Genomic DNA, 20,612 nt, shown 5'->3' with positions numbered 1-20,612 from the left:
TCTGCCCTTACCCTCTTCTCAATTCGGATCTCTTCTGATGTTACAACCAAAAAAAAAAAAAAAAAAAGAATTTGAGGAAATGGTAATTAAAATCTAGGAAAATGTAAATGTCTGTAAACTTTCCATTATACCTACATAACTGTTTTGTTATTATGGGTCTATAAGGCCCAAGTCAACAATTAAGTGAAAATTTAATAGCAAAAAGAAGGCTTCTCCCAGGAGGATAAAAAGATGATACCCCCGAAATGTTTTCTACTCTAACAGATATCAATATTCCAATCAACACAAGGAAATTCTTTCTCATTTATTAGTAAGTCTTAGAGAAAAATGAAGAAAGTTTACACAGAATGTAAGAAAACCCACTGAGTGTCTCAGTACCAGCCAATTTTCTTCATAAACATAGACATTCTTATATGTCATGCAGTGAGCAAACATGCCCCCAACAGCTCCCATGAGCAACTGTAGCACCTGATAATGAATATGGGAAGGTTTTTATCATCCGTCTAGGGCTCAGAGTAGAACTGCCTGCCTCCTAAATTCAGAATGTTGACCCTTCCAGAGACCACACATTGTACTAAACACCTCTTTTCCAGGAACTACAGAGACAAGCACAGTGGTCCCATCTATCATATGCTGAGGGTACACAGAATAGTAGGTTAAGAACAAGATGCTGGGTTTGCCTTTTCACTACAACTTTGAGAAGTTCTCCAATGTGCCTCCGTATCTCTTTGTTAGAGCCTCACTTGCTCTTGGCTGATTCCAAATTCCAAAAGCAACTTTTATTTTATATTTTAAATTTTGTGGATGTGGACCATTTTTTTTTAATTGAAGGAAACCTTTAAAAAAATTTTATTTAATGTATTATTTTTTTGCTGTGTCAGGCCTTCGTTGCCGCATGCAGGCCTTCTCTAGTTGTGGCGAGTGGGGGCTACTCTTCGTTGCGGGGCACGGGCTTCTCATTACGGTGGCTTCTCTTTGCTGCAGAGCACAGGCTCTAGGTGCGCGGGCTTCAGTAGTTGTGACATGCGGGCCCAGTAGTTGCAGCTCGCAGGCTCCAGAGTGCAGGCTCAGTAATTGTGGCACATGGGCTTAGTTGCTCTGCGGCATGTGGGATCTTCCCGGACCAGGGCTCAAACCCGTGTCCCCTGCAATGGCAGGCGGATTCTTAACCACTGCGCCACCAGGGAGGTCCCATGATGTGGACCATTTTTAAAGTCTTTATTGAATTTGTTACAATATTGCTTCTGTTTTATGTTTTTTTGGCCGCAAGCCATGTGGGATCTTAGCTCCCCAACCAGGGATCGAACTTGTACCCCCTGTGTTGAAGGGTGAAGTCTTAACCACTGGACCACCAGGGAAGTCCCTAGAAGCAACTTTTAAATGTTCAGTGTAGTTCAGGCAGAGTGAGAGAAAGAGCCACTGAGCACTGACTGTAGCCCCTGGACAGAAGCTGCCAGACTGCTGGAGGATGCAGCTGGGAGCATAACTAGGCATGTCCAGTGCAAACGTCAGGTGTCAGTTAATAATGACCAGGTCAGTCAACGGGACACATGCTGAGTTGGGTCCCACAGGCTAAGTTCTCAGGGGTCTGGCCAGTGTTATCCAGCCGCAGCAACTGTTCCCTGAAACACAGTGATGGCCTATTTAACAGCAGATCACAGCTTGAGGTTACTGTAAACCAAACTGGGTCAGAGAACCTGAGAATGCAGTCTGGCATTCGATGATGCAAGCTGGCCTCACGCTTACAGTGTTTCTCCACCTTTATCCTGTGGCACACGCCAGGTCTTTCTTTCCCTCCCACACACTTGGAAAAACTGAGGTGGCCCCCCTGTTGCCTAGAACCCATCTCCCAGCAGCTCCCTTGTTTTGGAAGAAGATGATAAATAAATCAAAATGCACTAAGCGGCACTTCCACAGGCACTCACCTCCTTCACTGAACGTGCACCTCATCAATCACACTATTGTCTGCTTGAAAGGCGAGCCTTGTAAATGTCATCTCCACTCAGGCCCAAGGAGAGGCGCATCCAAATGCAGCAAGGAGTTTTAATTGGATAGTGTAATTAAACTAAAAAACCCCAGCAGACTCCCTTTGACAGGACAGATGAAGACCCCTTTTAATAGGGCTGGGAAACGTATCTGTTAGAAGGACGAGGCTCTGCCTGCTCCTGACTGTGCTCCAGAGTACCCTTGTGAAAAGGCAATTCAATAACTGGGGCATTTAACACGTTAGAGTCTGCTGTGCTCTGTAATCGAGCAGTACTTACCATATTTGATCTGGAACTTATGAAATAAGTCCTTGTCAGAGAATAAAAACACAGCATAGCTTGCCCACCTGAAGTCTGAAGTGCCTGGACCCCCTGGGAGTCGACAGAACCTTAGGATGTGAGTATAAATGCAAGCACCTTATGAGGCATAGAGTATGCCAGCACGGCCGTGGACACTCACCCACCCACCCACCTTGGGGTACTCTTTCACCCAGCGGTAGCTGAATGCTCACCCTCATTTCCCTCTCACACATTCTCACGAGCATCTAGAGAATATGACAAAATTCCTGGGTACCTCTCCTCTAGGAACTGGAATACCTGTCACGTCAACGTGTGTGTGTGTGTGTGTGTGTGTGTGTGTGCGTGTGTGTGTGTGTGTGTGTGTGTGTGTGTGTGTTCTCTGCTGGAATTACCCCTGTCAAGTAGGCAGAAAAGAAATCAGGTGGTCAGAGGATTCAGTGTATGGGCTGTGATGTGCCCAAGTTGATTTCAGTACAAAACCTGAGTCCTTTTCCCAGTCTCCCTGCTCTCCTTTGTTGGGAGAAGGGGTGGGGGATGCGCACACAGACACATGCACACACGCTAGAGGCCTGCAGCTCCACAAACAAGGTAACAAAATTAGTGAGAACAAATGAAGAGGTTCGTGCCTGTACTGGATTGTCTTATAAGCAGACCATAACAATCCCTTTCCGATGGAATGCTAGTGTCCCAAGGCCAAGGTCAGGGAACCCAGCATCTGGATGGATCAAGACAGCCTCTAAGCTGGGGCTCAGGTGGGGTGCGGAGGCAAGGTTTCAGACTCCCCCATGGAAAGCTTTCCAAAAACACACACTTTGCTTTATTTACAAAAACCTCCAAGTCAGTTTGCCTGGGCCCTCAGACTGACTGATCTTTCTTTTCTAAGAATGGTGAAGGGTTTGTTTGATGACTGCTTTTACTCCTCCATAAAGCCTCCCTGGAGCTCTGTTTGCAAATCTTTGAATACTCTTTAATACTGGTCTTTCACCATGAGTTGATAAACCCATTAAGAACATATAAGTGGGGCTTCCCCGGTGGCACAGTGGTTGAGAGTCTGCCTGCCGATGCAGGGGACACGGGTTCGTGCCCCGGTCCGGGAAGATCCCACATGCCGCGGAAAGGCTGCGCCCGTGAGCCATGGCCGCTGGGCCTGTGCGTCCGGAGCCTGTGCTCCGCAACGGGAGAGACCACAATAGTGAGAGGCCCGCGTACCGCAAAAAAAAAAAAAAAAAAAAAAAACATATAAGTGAATGCTTATAATCTATGAGAACTGGATACTGAATTAAACCATCAAATACCTTTAGGTTTAAATGCAAACGACATAAAAGCATTTCGGCCATCAATTTGGCTATCACTTGTAGCCAGTATGAATTCTGCTGGAAAAGCTATTTTCGTGCAGATGTGGAATTCAATGGGAAAGACTGACTCGTGTACCAACATCAATCAAAATGTCGACTTCCCTGGCAGCTCTCAACAGTAAGGCAGGTTCAAAGGTCACAGGATAAAGAAAAAGCCAAGCTCTGGTTCAGCTCTAATATCTCCTCGGTAGAAGTCTTGCAAAAGTACCCCCTTCTGTATTAGCCCTGCTTTCATTAATCTTCTTGCCATCTTCTTTAACTAGTCATGCAGAACCGCTCGATAGCAAGACGTATAATGGGGAAGGCCCTGTGCCTATTACCACGTTAACATTCTCTTAAGCCCCAGTGCAACAATGGAACGGGAAGGCAAAGGAAATCTGCAACTGCAGGGTGCAGTGCAGGCAATTCAATTACAGCCTGGGCTTACCTATGTCCTTCTGACCTATAAAACACAAGAGGCCTTTGTGTCTAACTGGCTCGGCCATTAAGGTTGCTGAAGATCACAACAATGCTGGTCTTTTCTATTTAAGCTAAATCAATGTGGACAAATCATTATTCAGTAGCTTTAATTTAATTAGTAGATTAAATACACTACTTTACAGATCTTGTCAAGTACTTATGAAAAGAAAGATTCATTTAAGTGGGAGGTCACCAATAAAGCCAGCTAATTTAACTCATAACCTTAACTGAATCTCATCTCAAATATCCAGCAGGTTCTATTCACGAGGGCTTAAGAGTCTCCTGCAGTTGTGGTTAACTCACAATCTCAAAGAGCTCCTGCCCTGAATCCAAACAGTGTTTTGGACCCAAAAAAACAAACAAACAACCCCCCACCAACACAACCAGCATCAACAGAATCCGATTTCCTTTAAATTATACTATTGCAAGAGAATGTAATCAGGTTACCTCTATTACGTTACTTCCTTAAGATTTTAGATCATCTATACTTAATTGAGATACAGAGCTCTTTTCAGCTATAAAGACGACAGCTACTTTATTATATGATTTCTTAATGACAGGCTGCTTCCTTCAAAGACTCTAAACCTGCACGACCTTCTTACGATAAAACCACACCTGGCACGCTTAAGTCTGGTACTTTATTTAAATACAGCCCAGGAGTCCCCGACGGGTGCTAATTTCATAGAAAGGTCCCTTTCTTTTGTTTCAGTGTTGGAATTTGAGGCTAGTACTTAAAAAGAGTGTCCACTGCATTTAAAGCCTACATCTAGACCTGTATAAGGATGGAGAATTATTTCTGAGACAATTTAACCATGGTCGTTTCTGATGGAAACATTCTCCTATATGATGTATACGCCTTTGTTCAGTTAAAATGAAATTAGAATTAATTCATCTTTTAGAGGTTTGTGACATTCTTCAAACAGCAAAAGATATCCTAAGGAGTGGCAAAATCAGACTTAGAAATCACTGATTTGAATAATAATGGCAGCGTACAGCTTTTTTTTTTTTTTTAAATCTATTAAGGCAGAATGTGTTCTTAATTTCTCAGGGCCGTTGACACACTGATTTTCTCAACTAACTTTTGTAAGAGTCCATATTTATATGTACAATTTTTTTAAAGGCATGTATCTATTTAGTCATTAAGTTCCAGGTCTTAAACACTCACAGGGACAGAGCAATAAATCTTCCCTATGAGAACATGGCCTGTGAGGTAGAAGTTAGGGGAAGGAAAGAGAGCCATAGAATTGCTATTTATGGAGTATGGCTTCAGAGTCTGGGTCTTTCTGATTCCACAATATATGTAATTACGTGTTTCACTGCAGGCGCTCTAATGCTCAGTCCCTTTGCCAAGTCAGCTATTCACATACTTTTTGGATACAGCATCAATTAAACTTGAGTTGTGTTCTTTATGACGACCAAATTAATGGTTTGACAGCGGCTTTTTCAATAAACACTGCAAACTGGCCATATTTGAGGTTTTAAAAACCGTTTCTTTTCTGTTCAAAATTCTGACAAACATGTCTCAAGTAAGACTGGGGACAACTTCATTATCCTCCCAACAGTTAATGCCTTTTTGTAAAGAAGGCTGTTTAATAACATGTCTGCTCTGTTTTCACAACTAAATTATTCCAGTTGGTCACACGTTCTAGTCTTCGGCAAGACACTTGTGTTATGAGAGATAAAAACATGAAAAAGGAAATATACTGCAGAAATCAAAAACCTTATCTACTTCTAGACTCTCTCTCTTTGCCATAATTCGTTTAAGAAGGCCCCAAGAATTTTTGACGTAAACTCAACTACAAACATACATCACTATGCTGATAAAGATCACAGGCTAAACTTATGAAATATAGTGACTTTCATTTCTTTAGTGCTGTTAAAATAAGTTTTTTCTAAGGTTCAACAGACACAAAAGATAAAAAGGGTTACCATTAATCCTTTAAAAAAAGAAGGAGAAGAAGAAGCCGCATAGATTAATTCTGTGGTCTGATGATGTTCTTGAAGATGAACTTTTTAGATTAAGTCAATGAATTAATTTGATGAAGATACTGGAAATCATAAAAAAAATAATAGCATCAAGCTGATTCATTTAATACATCTTTGTTTTGGGCACTTTACAACATAAATTATGTTGAATAACTTTCGGTTTCTCAATTCTGGCCTCATTAAGTTCTATTTCAAGACATTCACTGAGGACAACCCTGCAGGCACTGTGCTAGGGAATGAAAATACAGAAACCAGTCTCTGGTCAATGAGTTCAGCATGGAGATGGGGGTGGGAGACAGGGTCAGACCTCAAATAAACACAGCTCAGTGTGTGAGCTGCTTTACCAGAGGTGTGTGCAAACACCTGGGGGCAAAATTACAGAGAGAGTCTGACACTGGAGCTGGATCTTGAAAAATGAGTGGGCCGGGTGTGAGGAAACTGAGGTGTCCATGAATTAAAGAGAGGGTCAGGGTGGAGGTGTATTCCTGGCAATGCGAAAAGCGGAAGCACAAAATTCAAGGTGTGTTCGTGTGCCAGTAGTTCACAGTGACCACTGTGGTCACAGTGACCACAGGTCAAGTTCAGGATGAGAAATTATGGGCTATGAGCTTGGAGGAGTCAAGGTCTGTAAAGGCTGTGCTGAGGAGTCTGAATTTTATTCTGTGCGCCTGCAACTTTCAAACATTTTTTGAAAACAGCAAAATCCTTTTTATCAATTGACTTTTTAAGTGCAGGATCCCCAAATTGGTAGGGATTAAACGCAGAACGCTTTGAGTAGGCCTCATGCCCAACTCTGCCCTAAACACACACACACACACACACACACACACACACACACACACACACACACACACACACACACACACACACACACACACGCCCCTGAGAACCCAGAGCTTTGAGGGACAAGGTCTGAAAGTGCTGTGCTGGGGACGGGGACTCAGAAGTATCTCACTGGGGCAGGCAGTGTGCCTCTCTGTTCAGGCAAGTGTCATAGTTCTAGATCTCTGGGGCCAGAGTGAGAGGGGGGAAACCTCTATAAAACCTACATGTGCGGTTTTTACACAGAACCGTTCAGTGGGTCTAAGAATACGACAAAAGACTCTCCTGTTCGACTGTCAATACAGTCGTATTGAAATGGTGGGGCCCACATCTGCTCTGGATCCCTAACGCTTGGAACTTGGCCTTGCTCTCACAGATGTGTGATAATTACATTACTTTTTGACTGAATGACCTTAAGAGGCAACAGAAAGGTGGTAGCTGTGCATCTGTTTCATCCCCTCCTAGGTTGGGTGTGTTACATCCTTTACCGTTTGGTGCCTGAATCACAGCCCTCCCTGGACACAGTGAGTGTCTTGGTGTGAATGTAAGGGAAATCTGAATCCTATTTCTAGCTCTTTCTCTAACCTCTCCACTCCAGTTTATCCCCCTATGCAACGTGTAAGTGATTGCCTTTCATTTCTCAGAGACATGGAGAATTTATAAAATGTTACTTTCCAAAGCATTCTGAGTTCTTGGGAAGAAAGATGCTGGAACAATGAAATTTTTACTGGTTGACTGGCTGGAGTGAGAGGATTAGGAAGAAGATGTTTATCTAAAGGCAGACGGAATCTGGCCACCTTGGGGCAAGGGCCCAAGAGTAGCAGGCGATTTTCTCACCACTCCTTCTGGCAACCATCTTGCCTCTGCAAGCCATCGAGGCCTCACTGGGATGACAGGAATGGTGGGAAGTGAGGTGGGCATGGCTTTACTCCTTTCCCCTGCACCACTATGTTCTCCCTTCTTGCTAAGCTGCAGGCTAATGAGTTGAAAAGAGGAGACCATGTAGCCTAGCACTGCTGGATTTGACAAAACAATTAAATACCCAACCATAAATGAGGCCAAGTGGCATATGTGCCCAGTCCGCAGGCCGAGTTTTTGTTCTTTAAGCCCCTGTTTAATCAGTTTCATCTCAAAAATGTGAGCCATATTATAGACACTTGCTGGCCTTTAGATTTCTTACTGTTCCTTTTAAGTATGTCATTCCTTATATTTGTTCCCCAATTTAGCAGACACTGGAATAAAGGGGATTAACGCAAATTGGGTGCTTATAAGGTCACACTGCAAGTTACTAAATCAGAACCTACTGGTGTGGGTCCTGGGTGGCTGCGTTCTAAACAGGCTCTGCAGGCAGTGCTGGTAACGCACTGGATTTGAGAACCACTGTCTTCTAGCCTCCTCCAGGCAACTAACAAATCCTTTCTTCCATGGAGGAATATCACTGCAATCTGTGTCCTTTCTGCCTCTTGATGGGACTGAAGCCCTAAAAATGATTAATCTAAAGCCTACACTCAATTACTTAACTGCAAAAATATAATATGCTAAAATATACACCCAGATTATATCTACTTCGATAATTTAAACAGAGGAGTGCCAACCCAGCAGTGATCTCTTCTGCAGGACCAGGCAGGAGTTTAATTACTAGCTGGTAGGTCATGCAGCTGCCAATAATCTGGAGGGTGATGACACCTCTGGCATGATGGATATCTAAATCTAGTCTTCAGCCACCACAGGAAATCCTCCAACCTCCCTCGATCTGGCAAGGAAGGAAGGCAGGTCCAGGTCTGACAGGTCCAGTACCCAAACGGGAAGGGGAAAGGAGTACAAAGTGAAATGAGGGCTCTGGTGAGTGCAGATTCCCATCAGGAATCTGCTCCTGTGCCCCCAGCCCTCAGTGGGGGGCTACTGAGGTCAGGAACCACTGTGAGGTTCTCTACTGCCGTCAAGACTGAACAGAACAGGGGCCCATGTCAGGCTCTGGGCACCGTAATACAATCCCATTTAATTAAAAGAAATTTCTGGTAATGAATTAAACAGACCCAAGGAAAAAAGGACACAGTGGCAATATATTCTCCTGGTACCCAGCACGCAGAAGGGAAGGGAGGAAGAGCGGAAGGAGACATAAATAAAAGGGACTACTCACTGGGGCTTTTTTCTTCAGCAAGGTCACAGGCACAGAGCAGGTCAGAATCGACTGAGATGGGTTTCTGCTTAATCCAAAACTTAGTGCTGGCTTTCTGATTCGTAACTGGGTCTATCTCTACTTTGTCTCCAGAGATACCTGTAAGGCCAAGGGGAGGACAAAAAAGAAGCCACAAGAAGTACAAGGTGTAAGTGATTTCAGTGTAATCATTTGACCTGTCTTATAAATCCTAAATTGCATGAACATGAGCTCTTTCTAGGGCTTTGGGGAATGCCATAGGCTTCTTAAGACAGACAAAAGGAGATTCCAAATGGCACAGAGAAGTTGCAGTCTGGTTTCCCAGGTGGGTGAGCTGGGGTTGGAGCCGGGGAGGGGGAACAATCAAAAACCATATAAAAAGGTATTAAGAAGCTTACCTCCTTAGATATAACACAGATACAATATAGAGTTTATCTACATTTTGTTAATGAAATATAGTTACTATGAGATAAGGTTCATTTAAACAATTTTGATCAGTGGTCTCTGTTTTGTTTTGTTTTGCATTAGAAGATCTGGGTTGGACACATAAAGCTGTAACATCACCTATGCCTAAATACCTAGGCTACCAATGAAGAGTTTCTGATTTGGAAAAATCTTGCACACTAAAAATAGGAAAAATCTCTCTCTCTTACTAAATAATTCTCTGACACTAAATAATTATCCATACTGTATTTAAAGGAAGTCACAGGAAGATCAAAGGATCCTTCACATTAAACATTCCACGTTCAAGTCTTGGAGCCTGGCTTCAGGCTGTGGAGGTCACTGCTTCTCCACCGATGGAGAGACGGCACTGGGTGTGCACTTTATGTAACAAAGACTTTCTAACAGGAATCCAGAACATTAACTACAGGGACTTCAGGTTTCATTTTCAGAGCTGTGAAAGACATAACACACTGTGCAGTGACTGGGAGCAAAGGTGTTAGGAGAACCAAGGTAACGCCAGGGAGCGAGAGTGTCCTGGGATAACTGCAGAAACGCACAGCAATTGCTCTCCTGGTATCACCAAGCAGAAGGTGCCCAGCCTGACACAAAGGTTTTGGCTAGATGCTCTCTTTTTCCTTTTACTGAAAATCGAGGAATCTGTTCATGAAGTGAAACAAAACCCTTCAATATCCTTCCAGAGTGGACCCCAGATGGAATCTTAAAACTAATTAATTTTTAGGCCACAGTTTAAAGGTCAGGCTCAAAGTGAAAAAAAGCAAAACGAAGTAAAAACATAAGAAATAATTAAAACAATCAAGAGTTCATACTGAAACAGAAAAGACAACCAGAATTAACATATTTCATCCTGTGGATCACACTTAGAAATTTTAAAATATAATGTGAGAAAACTTAGTAGGCCATAAGATAAGGCAGATAAAAGAAATAGCTAAATTAAAAAACAAAAATCAAAAGAACACAATGACCACAGTCAGACCAAATTTAAAATTAAAAAAGAAAACAAACAATATCCTAGTGATTAGTTCTGCCACACACTCCATTCATCTCTATTTTACTTTATGAATAAAGAAATCCCAAACAGCAGTCAGACAAAGGCAGGAGACTGGACAGACTACGGAAGAGTCTCGCCTGCTGTCTGAAGGAGACACTGCAGTTCAGTTGCTTAACCCTGGTCATTACCGTGTGGTCTTTGGAAAAGACGAACAATTGGTATTTTTTATTAATCGAACGCTGGAATTTGTCATTAGACATATTTCAGGAACACCGTATTTCAATTAGGCATAACGTCATAAGCCCAATTGACTCTGGACGTCCAGGTCTAGATGATTTCAGGAGGGCGAGAATGTATCAGGAGACCAATTTTATTACATTTCACTTAAAATAGATTACCCAGTTACACTCTTCCCTCCAATTTGGTCATTAAATGTTAAAGATCTGGACATTTCTATAGTTCCCTGAAAGAAGAAAAGTACTTACACCGTGGTTGTTGGTAGTGTTTTTTTTTTCCCTTCTGCTTCTTGTTTTGACATTTATAAAAGTCAAAACGAGCAGAGCAAAATAAATGTGCAGATCTCTTATGTGGAATAAACCCTGCCCCACATTCCTTTCTCAGAAAGGGAGGGGGAAAGATCATCATCAGAGACATGGTTTTAAAATTTTGTTCTACGGCCCTGCAACTCCTGAAGCCGTAGTCAGTCAATATTGTTAATGTAGCTTGTTAATTTGATAGGATTTGTCAGGTAACTCCACTGGAAAATTATATAAAACTGTTCCAGATGAAAAGATGATAGTGACATGAATTTAAGTGATAGAACAATAGTGGAATATAAACCAGAAATGACACCCAAAGTGGCTGTTGATTTATTGCCGTAGTGAGTTTGGTTCTGGGCTCCCATGTATATTAGTGCTACAAATCTGGGTCCATTTAGCAGAGGGATGCGCATACATACATCACCAGCTCCTGCTCCAAGCCAAGGTCACTCCCCATTGCATCAATCTTTTCAACAGAGCCTACTTCACAAAGCAGGACTCTTGTAACCATCTCAGATATAACAGACTCTCGTCCTCTTTCATCTTTCTTTTATCATGTAAAGTACACTTTAACTTCTATTATTTTTATCTGCAAATTCTTACTGTATAGTTCATCCATTATGGGTTGTATCTCTGCATCAATTGCCTAAGCTCTGCTCGGCCACAAGAACACTTTCCCAAAGACACCCTTTCCTGGGGTTACTGTGCAGTCACTGTTCACAGAGGGGAACCCCAAGCCTGCAATTTGGGGATGAAGATGTGGGAGACAAGCGCACTAGATTCAAGACAGGCAGGCAGGTGGAACACCGTTTAAACAAGTGGTGTGTTCCAAAAGAGATGCGTGTAAATCAGATTTTTTTCTGAATCAAATCACATTTTCCCAGTGACTTCTAGTTTCAGAGATACTTTATCTTCATTTTGGATTGATCTGTAATTGGCAGGGGCTCCCAACACTTTAGTTTTAAGTTTCTCTGCCCTGCAGGCTTTCAGTCAAGTAGTTAATGATCTGTAAAACACTGGCCTGCCTAGAGGAGTCACTATTTAAAGAAACCTGTAGGGGAATCTTTCCTGACGGGAAAAATCCTTTTGTACATTAAATAACCTCACCCTACTTGAGATACGTGAGTCCGGCTTCTTAAAGCAGGGCACACGGCCCCACAGGACCCTATTCGCTCTTGCTGGACAGTGGCAGCCCACTGCCGGAGCCCATTTTCCTGAGCACACCCAGACCCCACTACTGTTGAAGACAAGAGTCTGTGGAATCCAGCCGGGAAGCAAACAGAAGGAGGCAGCCTGGTGGAGAGGAAACCAGTTTGGAGGCTGGTACTACAGGCCAGGTCAGGGGCAAAGAGCAGCGAAGCATTAACTGGTACCAACTATGTGCCAGAAAGGTTAGAAATCCTTTGTGGGCATTGATTCAAATCTCACAACAACCTTATGAAGTTGGTTACTATGTTTTTCCCTATTTTATAGATGAGGAACCTGAAACACAGGGAGGTTAAGTAACTTGCCCAAGTTTACACAGCTACGAAGTGGCAAGGCTGGAATTTGAAGAAAGCCAGGTAATCTGGTTCCAGAATTTGTCCCCTCAGCCACTGCACTACTCTGCAGGAACTGTGCGAGGTGTCTTACATAACATACGCTAGGAGAGATGATGGTACCTGTCTAAGGCTGGGGATATTGATTGACTGACTGATTGATTTGGCTGCGTTGGGTCTTCGTTGCTGCATGTGGGCTTTCTCTAGTTGCGGTGAGCAGGGGCTACTCTTTGTTGCAGTGTGTGGGCTTCTCACTGCGGTGGCTTCTCTTGTAGAGCTTGGGCTCTAGGCGTGCGGGCTCAGCAGTTGGGGCTCGCGGGCTCTAGAGCACAGGCTCAGTAGTTGTGGCGCACGGGGCTTAGTTGCTCCGTGGCATGCGGGATCTTCCCTGACCAGGGCTCGAACCTGTGTCCCCTGCACTGGCAGGTGGATTCTTAACCAGGGAAGCCCAAGGCTGGGGAGCTTTTAAGTGGGAAAGCTGTGTTCGTACTCAGAGGCATCTGGTTCCCAGGTATGATACTTTCTACTGCTCTGCACGGCCCCATTCAGCTAAGTCAAGAAGATGTGATAAGAAATTCTGCCCACCTAGTCGTTAGTTTCCTCTCTCAATTTTCACCAAGGAACAAATAATATTCAAATGTGCCAATAAATGTACACCTATTTTTGTTCATACATGGCAAACTGGAGCATGGAATCCTATCAATATTCTTCTGTTTGACGACTGAGCATGGTTCTGAAAAGTTTTTGTGTAAAGTCACTGAAGGAAAGGCAGAGGCACTCCTTAAAGTGTCATTTATGCACTACTTTATAGTAATTCAAATTATAAACATACATCCAAGAAAACAAGGGAAGCTGGCTTTTGTTAAGTTTACATTTCTTCAACTTAAATGGCCAACAAGAGTTGATACAACCATGTTAGAATACAATATAACCATGAAAAATTATGTATAAGAAAAGCTCTGACTTGGAAAAATTCTTATGACACTAGGTGAAAAATATTTATAGAAAAGAGATCAAAAGGATATGCTTCATATTGGTAAGAGTGGTCAACTCTGGCCAGTGGGATTACATCCTTTTCTATATTTTTCCAAAGTAGAAATTTCACCAAAAATAAAAACAAACATCATTTTAAAAGTTGACTTTGTTTGTTTCTACTTCAGAATTCACTACTCTTTCCCAATTTTTATTTTTTATTTTATTTATTTATTTTTGGCAACGCCATGTAGCTGCGGGATCTTAGTTCCCCGAACAGGGGTTGAACCCGCGTCCTTGGCAGTGAAAGCGTGGAGTCCTAACCACTGGGCTGCCAGGGAATTCCCTCCCACTTTTTAAAATGTGAGGAAGTAAGTATGTTAAATTCTGTAACTGGTAATCATGAGAAGTGATCCTAAACTGAAGACTACTTCCACCTAGCAGTTCTCCAGTCCCTGAGGGGCTGGACTGCTGGGAAGGGCCCCCAGGAGCTGCGTTATGCCCAACCCGGTGCCACTCTGACAAATGGTCCCGGGGAGGCTCCACCCCAGCAGCCCAGCCAGTGAGGAGGAGGAGAGGATGGGGGCTGGCCCGAAGCTGCCGGAGTCAGCCCCTCCCCTCGGAAACATTTGTCTCCTTAACCAGCTCTCCTCCCCAACCCACTTATCCAAAGCCATCCGTCATGACCTTTTCATGTTCTCACTTCTGACAGCTTCCAGATACAGTGAGTCAAACTTCACTGGAAGCAAACTATCACACCAACTGTCAAAGGCAGAAAACACTGCCTGATTGCTGTCCTACATCAACGCCAGCATATAAATCCTTCCTTAACAAGACAGCTCAAAATAAACAAAAATGCAACTATAATGTATATACAACTCTCTGGGGAGACTATTTGTCCAATGCTTTAGAGTTATCACAAGGAGACCCTTGTCTGTTTTAGCTAACCAAAAGATTTCCATAAGAGGAAATGAGCCCTGTATTATCATCTTCTGCTAACACAGACTGGGTACCTACTTGGGGCAGCCCCTGCGCCGGGTCCTTTTGTGTGTAGCAACTTAATGAGAGCTCACCACATCTCTACCAGGAAGGCAGTAGCAGCCCATTTTACATTTAAAGGCAGTAGTGCAGAGAGGTTAGGAATAGGGGACTTTGGAGTCACAGAGTCCTGAGTTCGGGTATCAGCTTTCCTACTTCCTAACTATGTGACTTTGGGAAAGTTGCTATAAATAGATGGTGATGATAATAAAATCCACCTCATGGGCTTGTTATGAGGATTAAGTGAAGTAAGACTTGTAAAAGTGCTTGGAATAGTGCTTAATCCATAGCTAGTGACATATACGACTACTTCTCATGACTATTGTTAGTTACCCGGAGTCAGGCACTGGGCTAAGGGATGTGATACAGACCCAGCGATGAGGGTCAGGACAGGGGAGTGAGCTCAGAGAGTCCTGGGAGGGATAGGAACAAGGGACCTGCCCGGCGCTAGTCTGGGGTGGGGGTGGGAGGTGATTCTCTCTGGGACTGGCTCTATACCCCAGTACTGGAAGCACCGGGATCCAGAACAACTGTCCACCTGGGAAGCCCAGTGCCCTCATCCCCACGAATCCTTGCAATAACCTCCCATCACCAAGAGGGCAAACCTCTTCCCAGCAACCTCCAAGAGTTCAATTCAACATCAGGAAGAACATTCTCACATCTGGAAGTTGTGGAAACGTTTGTGCTAGGGAACCCCTGCCCTACAAGGTCTGAAGTCATGAATCTGGAGATCTTGATCTCACTGGTATTATCCTGGGCAAAGTTACTTCTCCCTCGGTGAGCCTGAGCTTTTTCCTTTGTAAAATGAGGAAACAACAGTACCAACTCCTAGGGTGTCATGAAGGTAGAATGGCCTAAGCATGTACAAAAGAGCAGAGTGCCTGGCACATAATAAAGGCTCAATTATTATCAAAATTATTATTAAAAATGACCTCAGAAAGGTGAAATGATGTACTTGACCAGGGTGAATCAAGTTAGGAAATGGCAAAGCTGGGGTTGAAGCCCAGGTCTATGGGACTAAGTCCAGTCCGTGTGTGTTCCGACATGTCAGCTGTTTCCTATATGCTTGACTCTTAGAAGGCACAGCTGCCCCACAAGGCACACTTAAAATACCCTTCTAGTAAGCTGAAACACCAGTTTGGCAAAAATTAGGGCATTTAACATTCCACGCCTCAGTGTATTTCCTGAGTTATTGCTTATTTGCTTGGACATCATGAGCTGTGGTTCATTCATCAATTTCCTACAACTGTGAATCCAAGACTACAAAAGCCCCACTGCTGTTAAATCCTGGAGTAGCTTTTTATACAATTCTGCAGTCCTCTTGTCTTCAGGTTACCTAGAGCCTATGAAAGCCTGGAAAAGCCCCTGGGGAGTGTCACTGAACAACTCTTAGCCAGAGTGGATTTTGCTGAATTTATACAGCCAATCGATAGCATCTACAGAGCAGGCAGGGAAGTCTTTGATACTTCTCTGAATTTACCCACAGGATCAGACACAAAGGCTGTTTGGGCTTAATGAGAGATCACCTAGTCTGGGGCTTTCATTTCCCATATGAAGAAATTGAGGCTCAGGGCGGGGATATGACTTGTCTGATGTCACCCATTAATGACAGCTATAACCATAATTCACATCCCATACTACCAAGCTAGGGCTTAAAAAGACCCACTTTGTCTCACTATGCATTATGTTTACAGTGATCAAATGCATGACAGTATAGGGGCTTGCCTGGTGGCGCAGTGGTTAAGAATCCGCCTGCCAGGGCTTCCCTGGTGGTGCAGTGGTTGAGAGTCTGCCTGCCGATGCAGGGGACACGGGTTCGTGCCCTGGTCCGGGAAGATCCCACATGCTGCGGATCGGCTGAGCCCGTGAGTCATGGCCACTGAGCCTGCACGTCCGACAGCCTGTGCTCCGCAACGGGAGAGGCCACAACAGTGAAAGGTCCGCGTACCGCAAAAAAAAAAAAAAAAAAAAAAAGAATTCGTCTGCCAGTGCAGGGGACACGGATTTGAGCCCTGGTCCGGGAAGATCTCACATGCCGCGGAGCAACAAAGACCGTGCGCCACAAACACAACAGTAATGCTGTGCTTCCTAAGAGAATTTACAATATCACCTGCAGAATGAGGAAAAACCTGATCGTCCCTATGCCCAGGCCCCAGTACATTGTCAGAGCTCAAGTGCCAAGGATGAGGAAGTGGTAAAAAGAATACGGAACCTCGGCAAACTCTCACGTATCCGATTCCCACTAATTCCATTATGCCAGTGGTTCTCAACGTTTTCCAATTCTTAATTCTTTCTCAGCCATCTGAGGAGCCTGACACATTGTCACTAGTAACCGTGGATTACTGAAGAGGAATTCTCAAAAGGGGAGATCTGGGAGCAGAGAGGAAAGTATACAGTTAGAAAAAGCCTCTCAAGTTTCCAACATTCCCTGTCAGGGGATTTTCCCTTGACTTGATCACTGCATTAAGCATTAATGTGGTAAAGAAATTTTCTGGAGGCAGTCTTGATAGTATCTGTCCTGCTACCTCATAAATTCATTAGAATTTGATAAACTCTATTCCAAATTTTGGTTCAGAAAATGTTGTCACAACAGGGAGAGAACAATCATTTAATATTAGAATTTATTGCTAGTTTATTATTACTATTAACACTAGAATGCTGGGACTTCCCTGGTGGTCCAGTGGTTAAGAATCCGCCTTCCAATGCAGGGGACGCAGGTTCGATCCCTGGTTGGGGAACCAAGATCCCACATGCTGTGGGGCAACTAAGCCCTCATGCCATAACTAGAGAGCCTGCATGCCACAAATGGAGAGCCCATGTGCCGCAACTACAGAACCCACACGCTCTGGAGCCTGCGCACCACAACTACAGAGCCCATGTGCTCTGGGGCCCACGCACCACAACTAGAGAGAGAAAACCCGCACACCACAACTAGAGAGAAGCCTGTGCACCACAATGAAAGACTCTGTGTGCTGCAACTAAGACCCGACACAGCCATAAATAAATAAATATTAAAAAAAATATTAGAATGCTAGAATTTGCATTCTCAAATTACTCAAGGACCCAGGGATCCTGGAGTTAAACATGATGCAAGTCTCCTCGTGAACGTTTTAGTGCCTTTGAATGGAGAAGGGTATCTCCTTAGTATTCAATATGAAATGGAAAAGTGGAAGGAAGATCAATCCATTTCTTAAGAACATGAATTTCCAGATTACGTAATTACTTGAACTATACTCCATAGGTATCCCATTGGAAAATAACAGGGGCGAATATTTTATTCATACAACCACATGAACTACTTTCAGTGTCAGAGTGAGCTTGAGGAGTAATAAAGTCCAGGCCACAGCTGTTGCTTCCACTCACGTAGTTTTATGTTGTAATGTGTTTCTTAAGTTTGCATAGTACATATTAAAAAATAATACTGTGATAAGGTCTTCTCTGAGTGCTGACTTTTAGGTACTGACCGGAGGGTTAAATAATAACTGCAATAGGATAAACCAGGAAAGACAACAGATGGCAAACATGCTGCCTCTCATCATGCTCAGGCCCAAGGCAGACATTTTTAATCAATCACAGAGCTTATGTTGCCCTCAGATGCAGCTTGAGATGCTACCTCAGCACAATGCTCTGGGCAGCCATTACAAACTTGGAGTTGTTTATGAGATGAAATCTCTTTGCTTTCTCTAAGGTATGTGCTACTGTACTTGATGCTTTTGTTAAAAAAACTACTGTGATCACAAGTGTTATGATTATGCATATGGATTGTTTTATGAAGGGATAATGGAGGTAACCATGGAAACTTCTGGTAGAGGTTGTCTTATAATATAATCTTTATCTGTAAACCCTATACAGAATTTGTATATCCTATACAGAAGTATGTTAGATTATATATGCAGTAATGACACAGATGGGATTCATGGTATATTATGTATTCAGTAACATATTCCTTTGGTGACACAGGGATGGTCAATATGGACAAATGATAAGGTGAAGGAGTCAAGTTAGCACAAGTGGCACAACTATCAAAACATTTCTCAGCCTGAGACCCTGTGCTGGGAAAACCAGGCTGACCTGCCCAGTAAGTAAAAACAAGCGTTGGACAAAGAGATAAGGGGTAAGAAAGTCCTTTGAATACTGTGAGATTGCATTTCCCAAACCCCATATTTAAGGAGAGATTCTGAGCCAGCAGGTCTGGTATGAGGCCAGGGAGTTGGTGAGTCTGATACACGGTCATGGTAGGAACCACTGCCTTAAAGTACCATATAAATGAGAGGTATGCTATGGTCATGTCTTGACCTTCTCTGCCTGAGTCTTACATGGGTTTATGGGCAGCCCCTTGGCTGGTGTGTTGTAATTCAGTTTCCGTCAGCCAGCCAACAAGAACTTATTGATAGTATACTATGGGCTTCTTAGATCATGGCTGGCATTCACCATCTGACCCTTTTATTTATTTATTTTTGCGGTACGCGGGCCTCTCTCTGTCGTGGCCTCTCCCGTTGCGGAGCACAGGCTCCGGACGTGCAGGCTCAGCGGCCATGGCTCACGGGTCCAGCCGCTCTGCGGCATGTGGGATTTTCCCAGACCGGGGCACGAACCCGTGTCCCCTGCATTGGCAGGTGGACTCTCAACCACTGCGCCACCAGGGAAGCCCCCATCTGACCCTTTTAGATTCAATTTCCCCAAACCTACTTCAACCTGCCAGCCTTGGCATGTTTGGGTAGCACCCATGTCTTAGTGCCTGATCCTACGGTCAAGCATACAGGAGCTCAAGTTAATGGAAAAAAATCTAAACTTGGTATAAGCTCAGGCAAGGTCTACACTTAAAGGGCACCTGTACTTTTACACTCAACATGGAAGGGAAGCAGACAAGATGAAATAGTCCAAAAATACTTTTTGGAAATACAGGAATGATCTGCTCAGTTTTCCAGGTTGACAGAGCATGGATGGCAAATAGATTTCAACTTAAGAACGAAGTAACGCCAACTGATTGGTAGGGACTGCTTATAAGGCTGTGTTGGATGGGACTTCCCTGGTGGTCCAGTTGCTAAGACTCCGTGCTTCCAATGCAGGGGGTGCGGGTTCGATCCCTGGTCGGGGAACTAAGATCCAACATGCCACGTGGTGAAGAAAAAAAAAAGACTGTGTTGGAAATGATTCTGAGGTCAGGTCTGGGCCCAGAGGGAAGAAGTGCAGTGACTGATTAACAATGTGAATGGAGGATGGACTAGCAGCACACGTGCTACACTGACACTGACCTCCAGATGCTAGGATAGGGAGAAGAGTGAGGGATGGGCAGAATTTTTGGAACTGGCCAACTAGAAGTAATCACTTCCTTGGTGAAGGGACGTTAATAATGACTGACACATCTGTCATGTGATGGACTGGATTTAGTGTATAGGATTGAGTTTCAGTCCCAGTTCTGCTACTGGGACTGGATATCCTACTGTATATCTGATGGCTGACAGGGAGGGAAAGAGAGTTAGTACTTATTAAGTAACAGCTATGTGCCAGGAAGCACTAAGTGCTTTATATACATCGCATGATTTCATTAACTCCTCCGAGCTTCAGTTTTGTCATGAAATGGGAATAACATCGTCAGTGTGCTGTGTCAATTAAATATGGTAATGGGGTGAAAGTTCATTGTATACCGTACATTGTTATATTGATAGGAATACAGAGTATTAGTGCAATGACGATCCGCATTCAAGGCATGATCTAGTTGTTAGCCACAGGCCTCAGCCTCAGACAGTCGTGGATGCCAGCCTCATTACTTACTAGATTTTCCCTTTACCCCAATCTCCTCAAATAAAAAATGGAGATAATATCAGTACTATCTAATAAAGTACTATGATTATAGGAGACAACGCATGTAAGAGAGTGATCAGCAGAGTGCTTGGCACATAGCAAGCATTTGATAAGCGATAACTGCTTTTAAAAATTATAATTCTTCCTGTTATTATTTAAAAAGATCAGATCTTTGTCCCAGGTTTCATTAATGGACTCCAAT

At 43.6% G+C, this 20,612-nt stretch overlaps 1 protein-coding gene across 3 annotated transcripts in view; it reads right to left on the bottom strand.

Annotated features, from left to right (window-relative positions):
* The window catches only part of MAPKAP1 (MAPK associated protein 1), a 231,265-nt gene that overhangs the window by 18,270 nt on the left and 192,383 nt on the right, over nucleotides 1–20,612 (bottom strand). For all 3 annotated transcript variants that reach the window (XM_060154358.1, XM_060154359.1, XM_060154360.1), the window contains one exon: nucleotides 9,048–9,185. In XM_060154358.1, coding sequence (XP_060010341.1) covers nucleotides 9,048–9,185 — 138 coding nt within the window. The remainder of the gene's footprint in view (nucleotides 1–9,047; nucleotides 9,186–20,612) is intronic.

Source organism: Lagenorhynchus albirostris, chromosome 7, assembly GCF_949774975.1.
Source record: "Lagenorhynchus albirostris chromosome 7, mLagAlb1.1, whole genome shotgun sequence".
NCBI classification, from domain to species: Eukaryota; Metazoa; Chordata; class Mammalia; order Artiodactyla; family Delphinidae; genus Lagenorhynchus; species Lagenorhynchus albirostris.
This window is presented reverse-complemented; position numbering and strand designations above follow the sequence as displayed.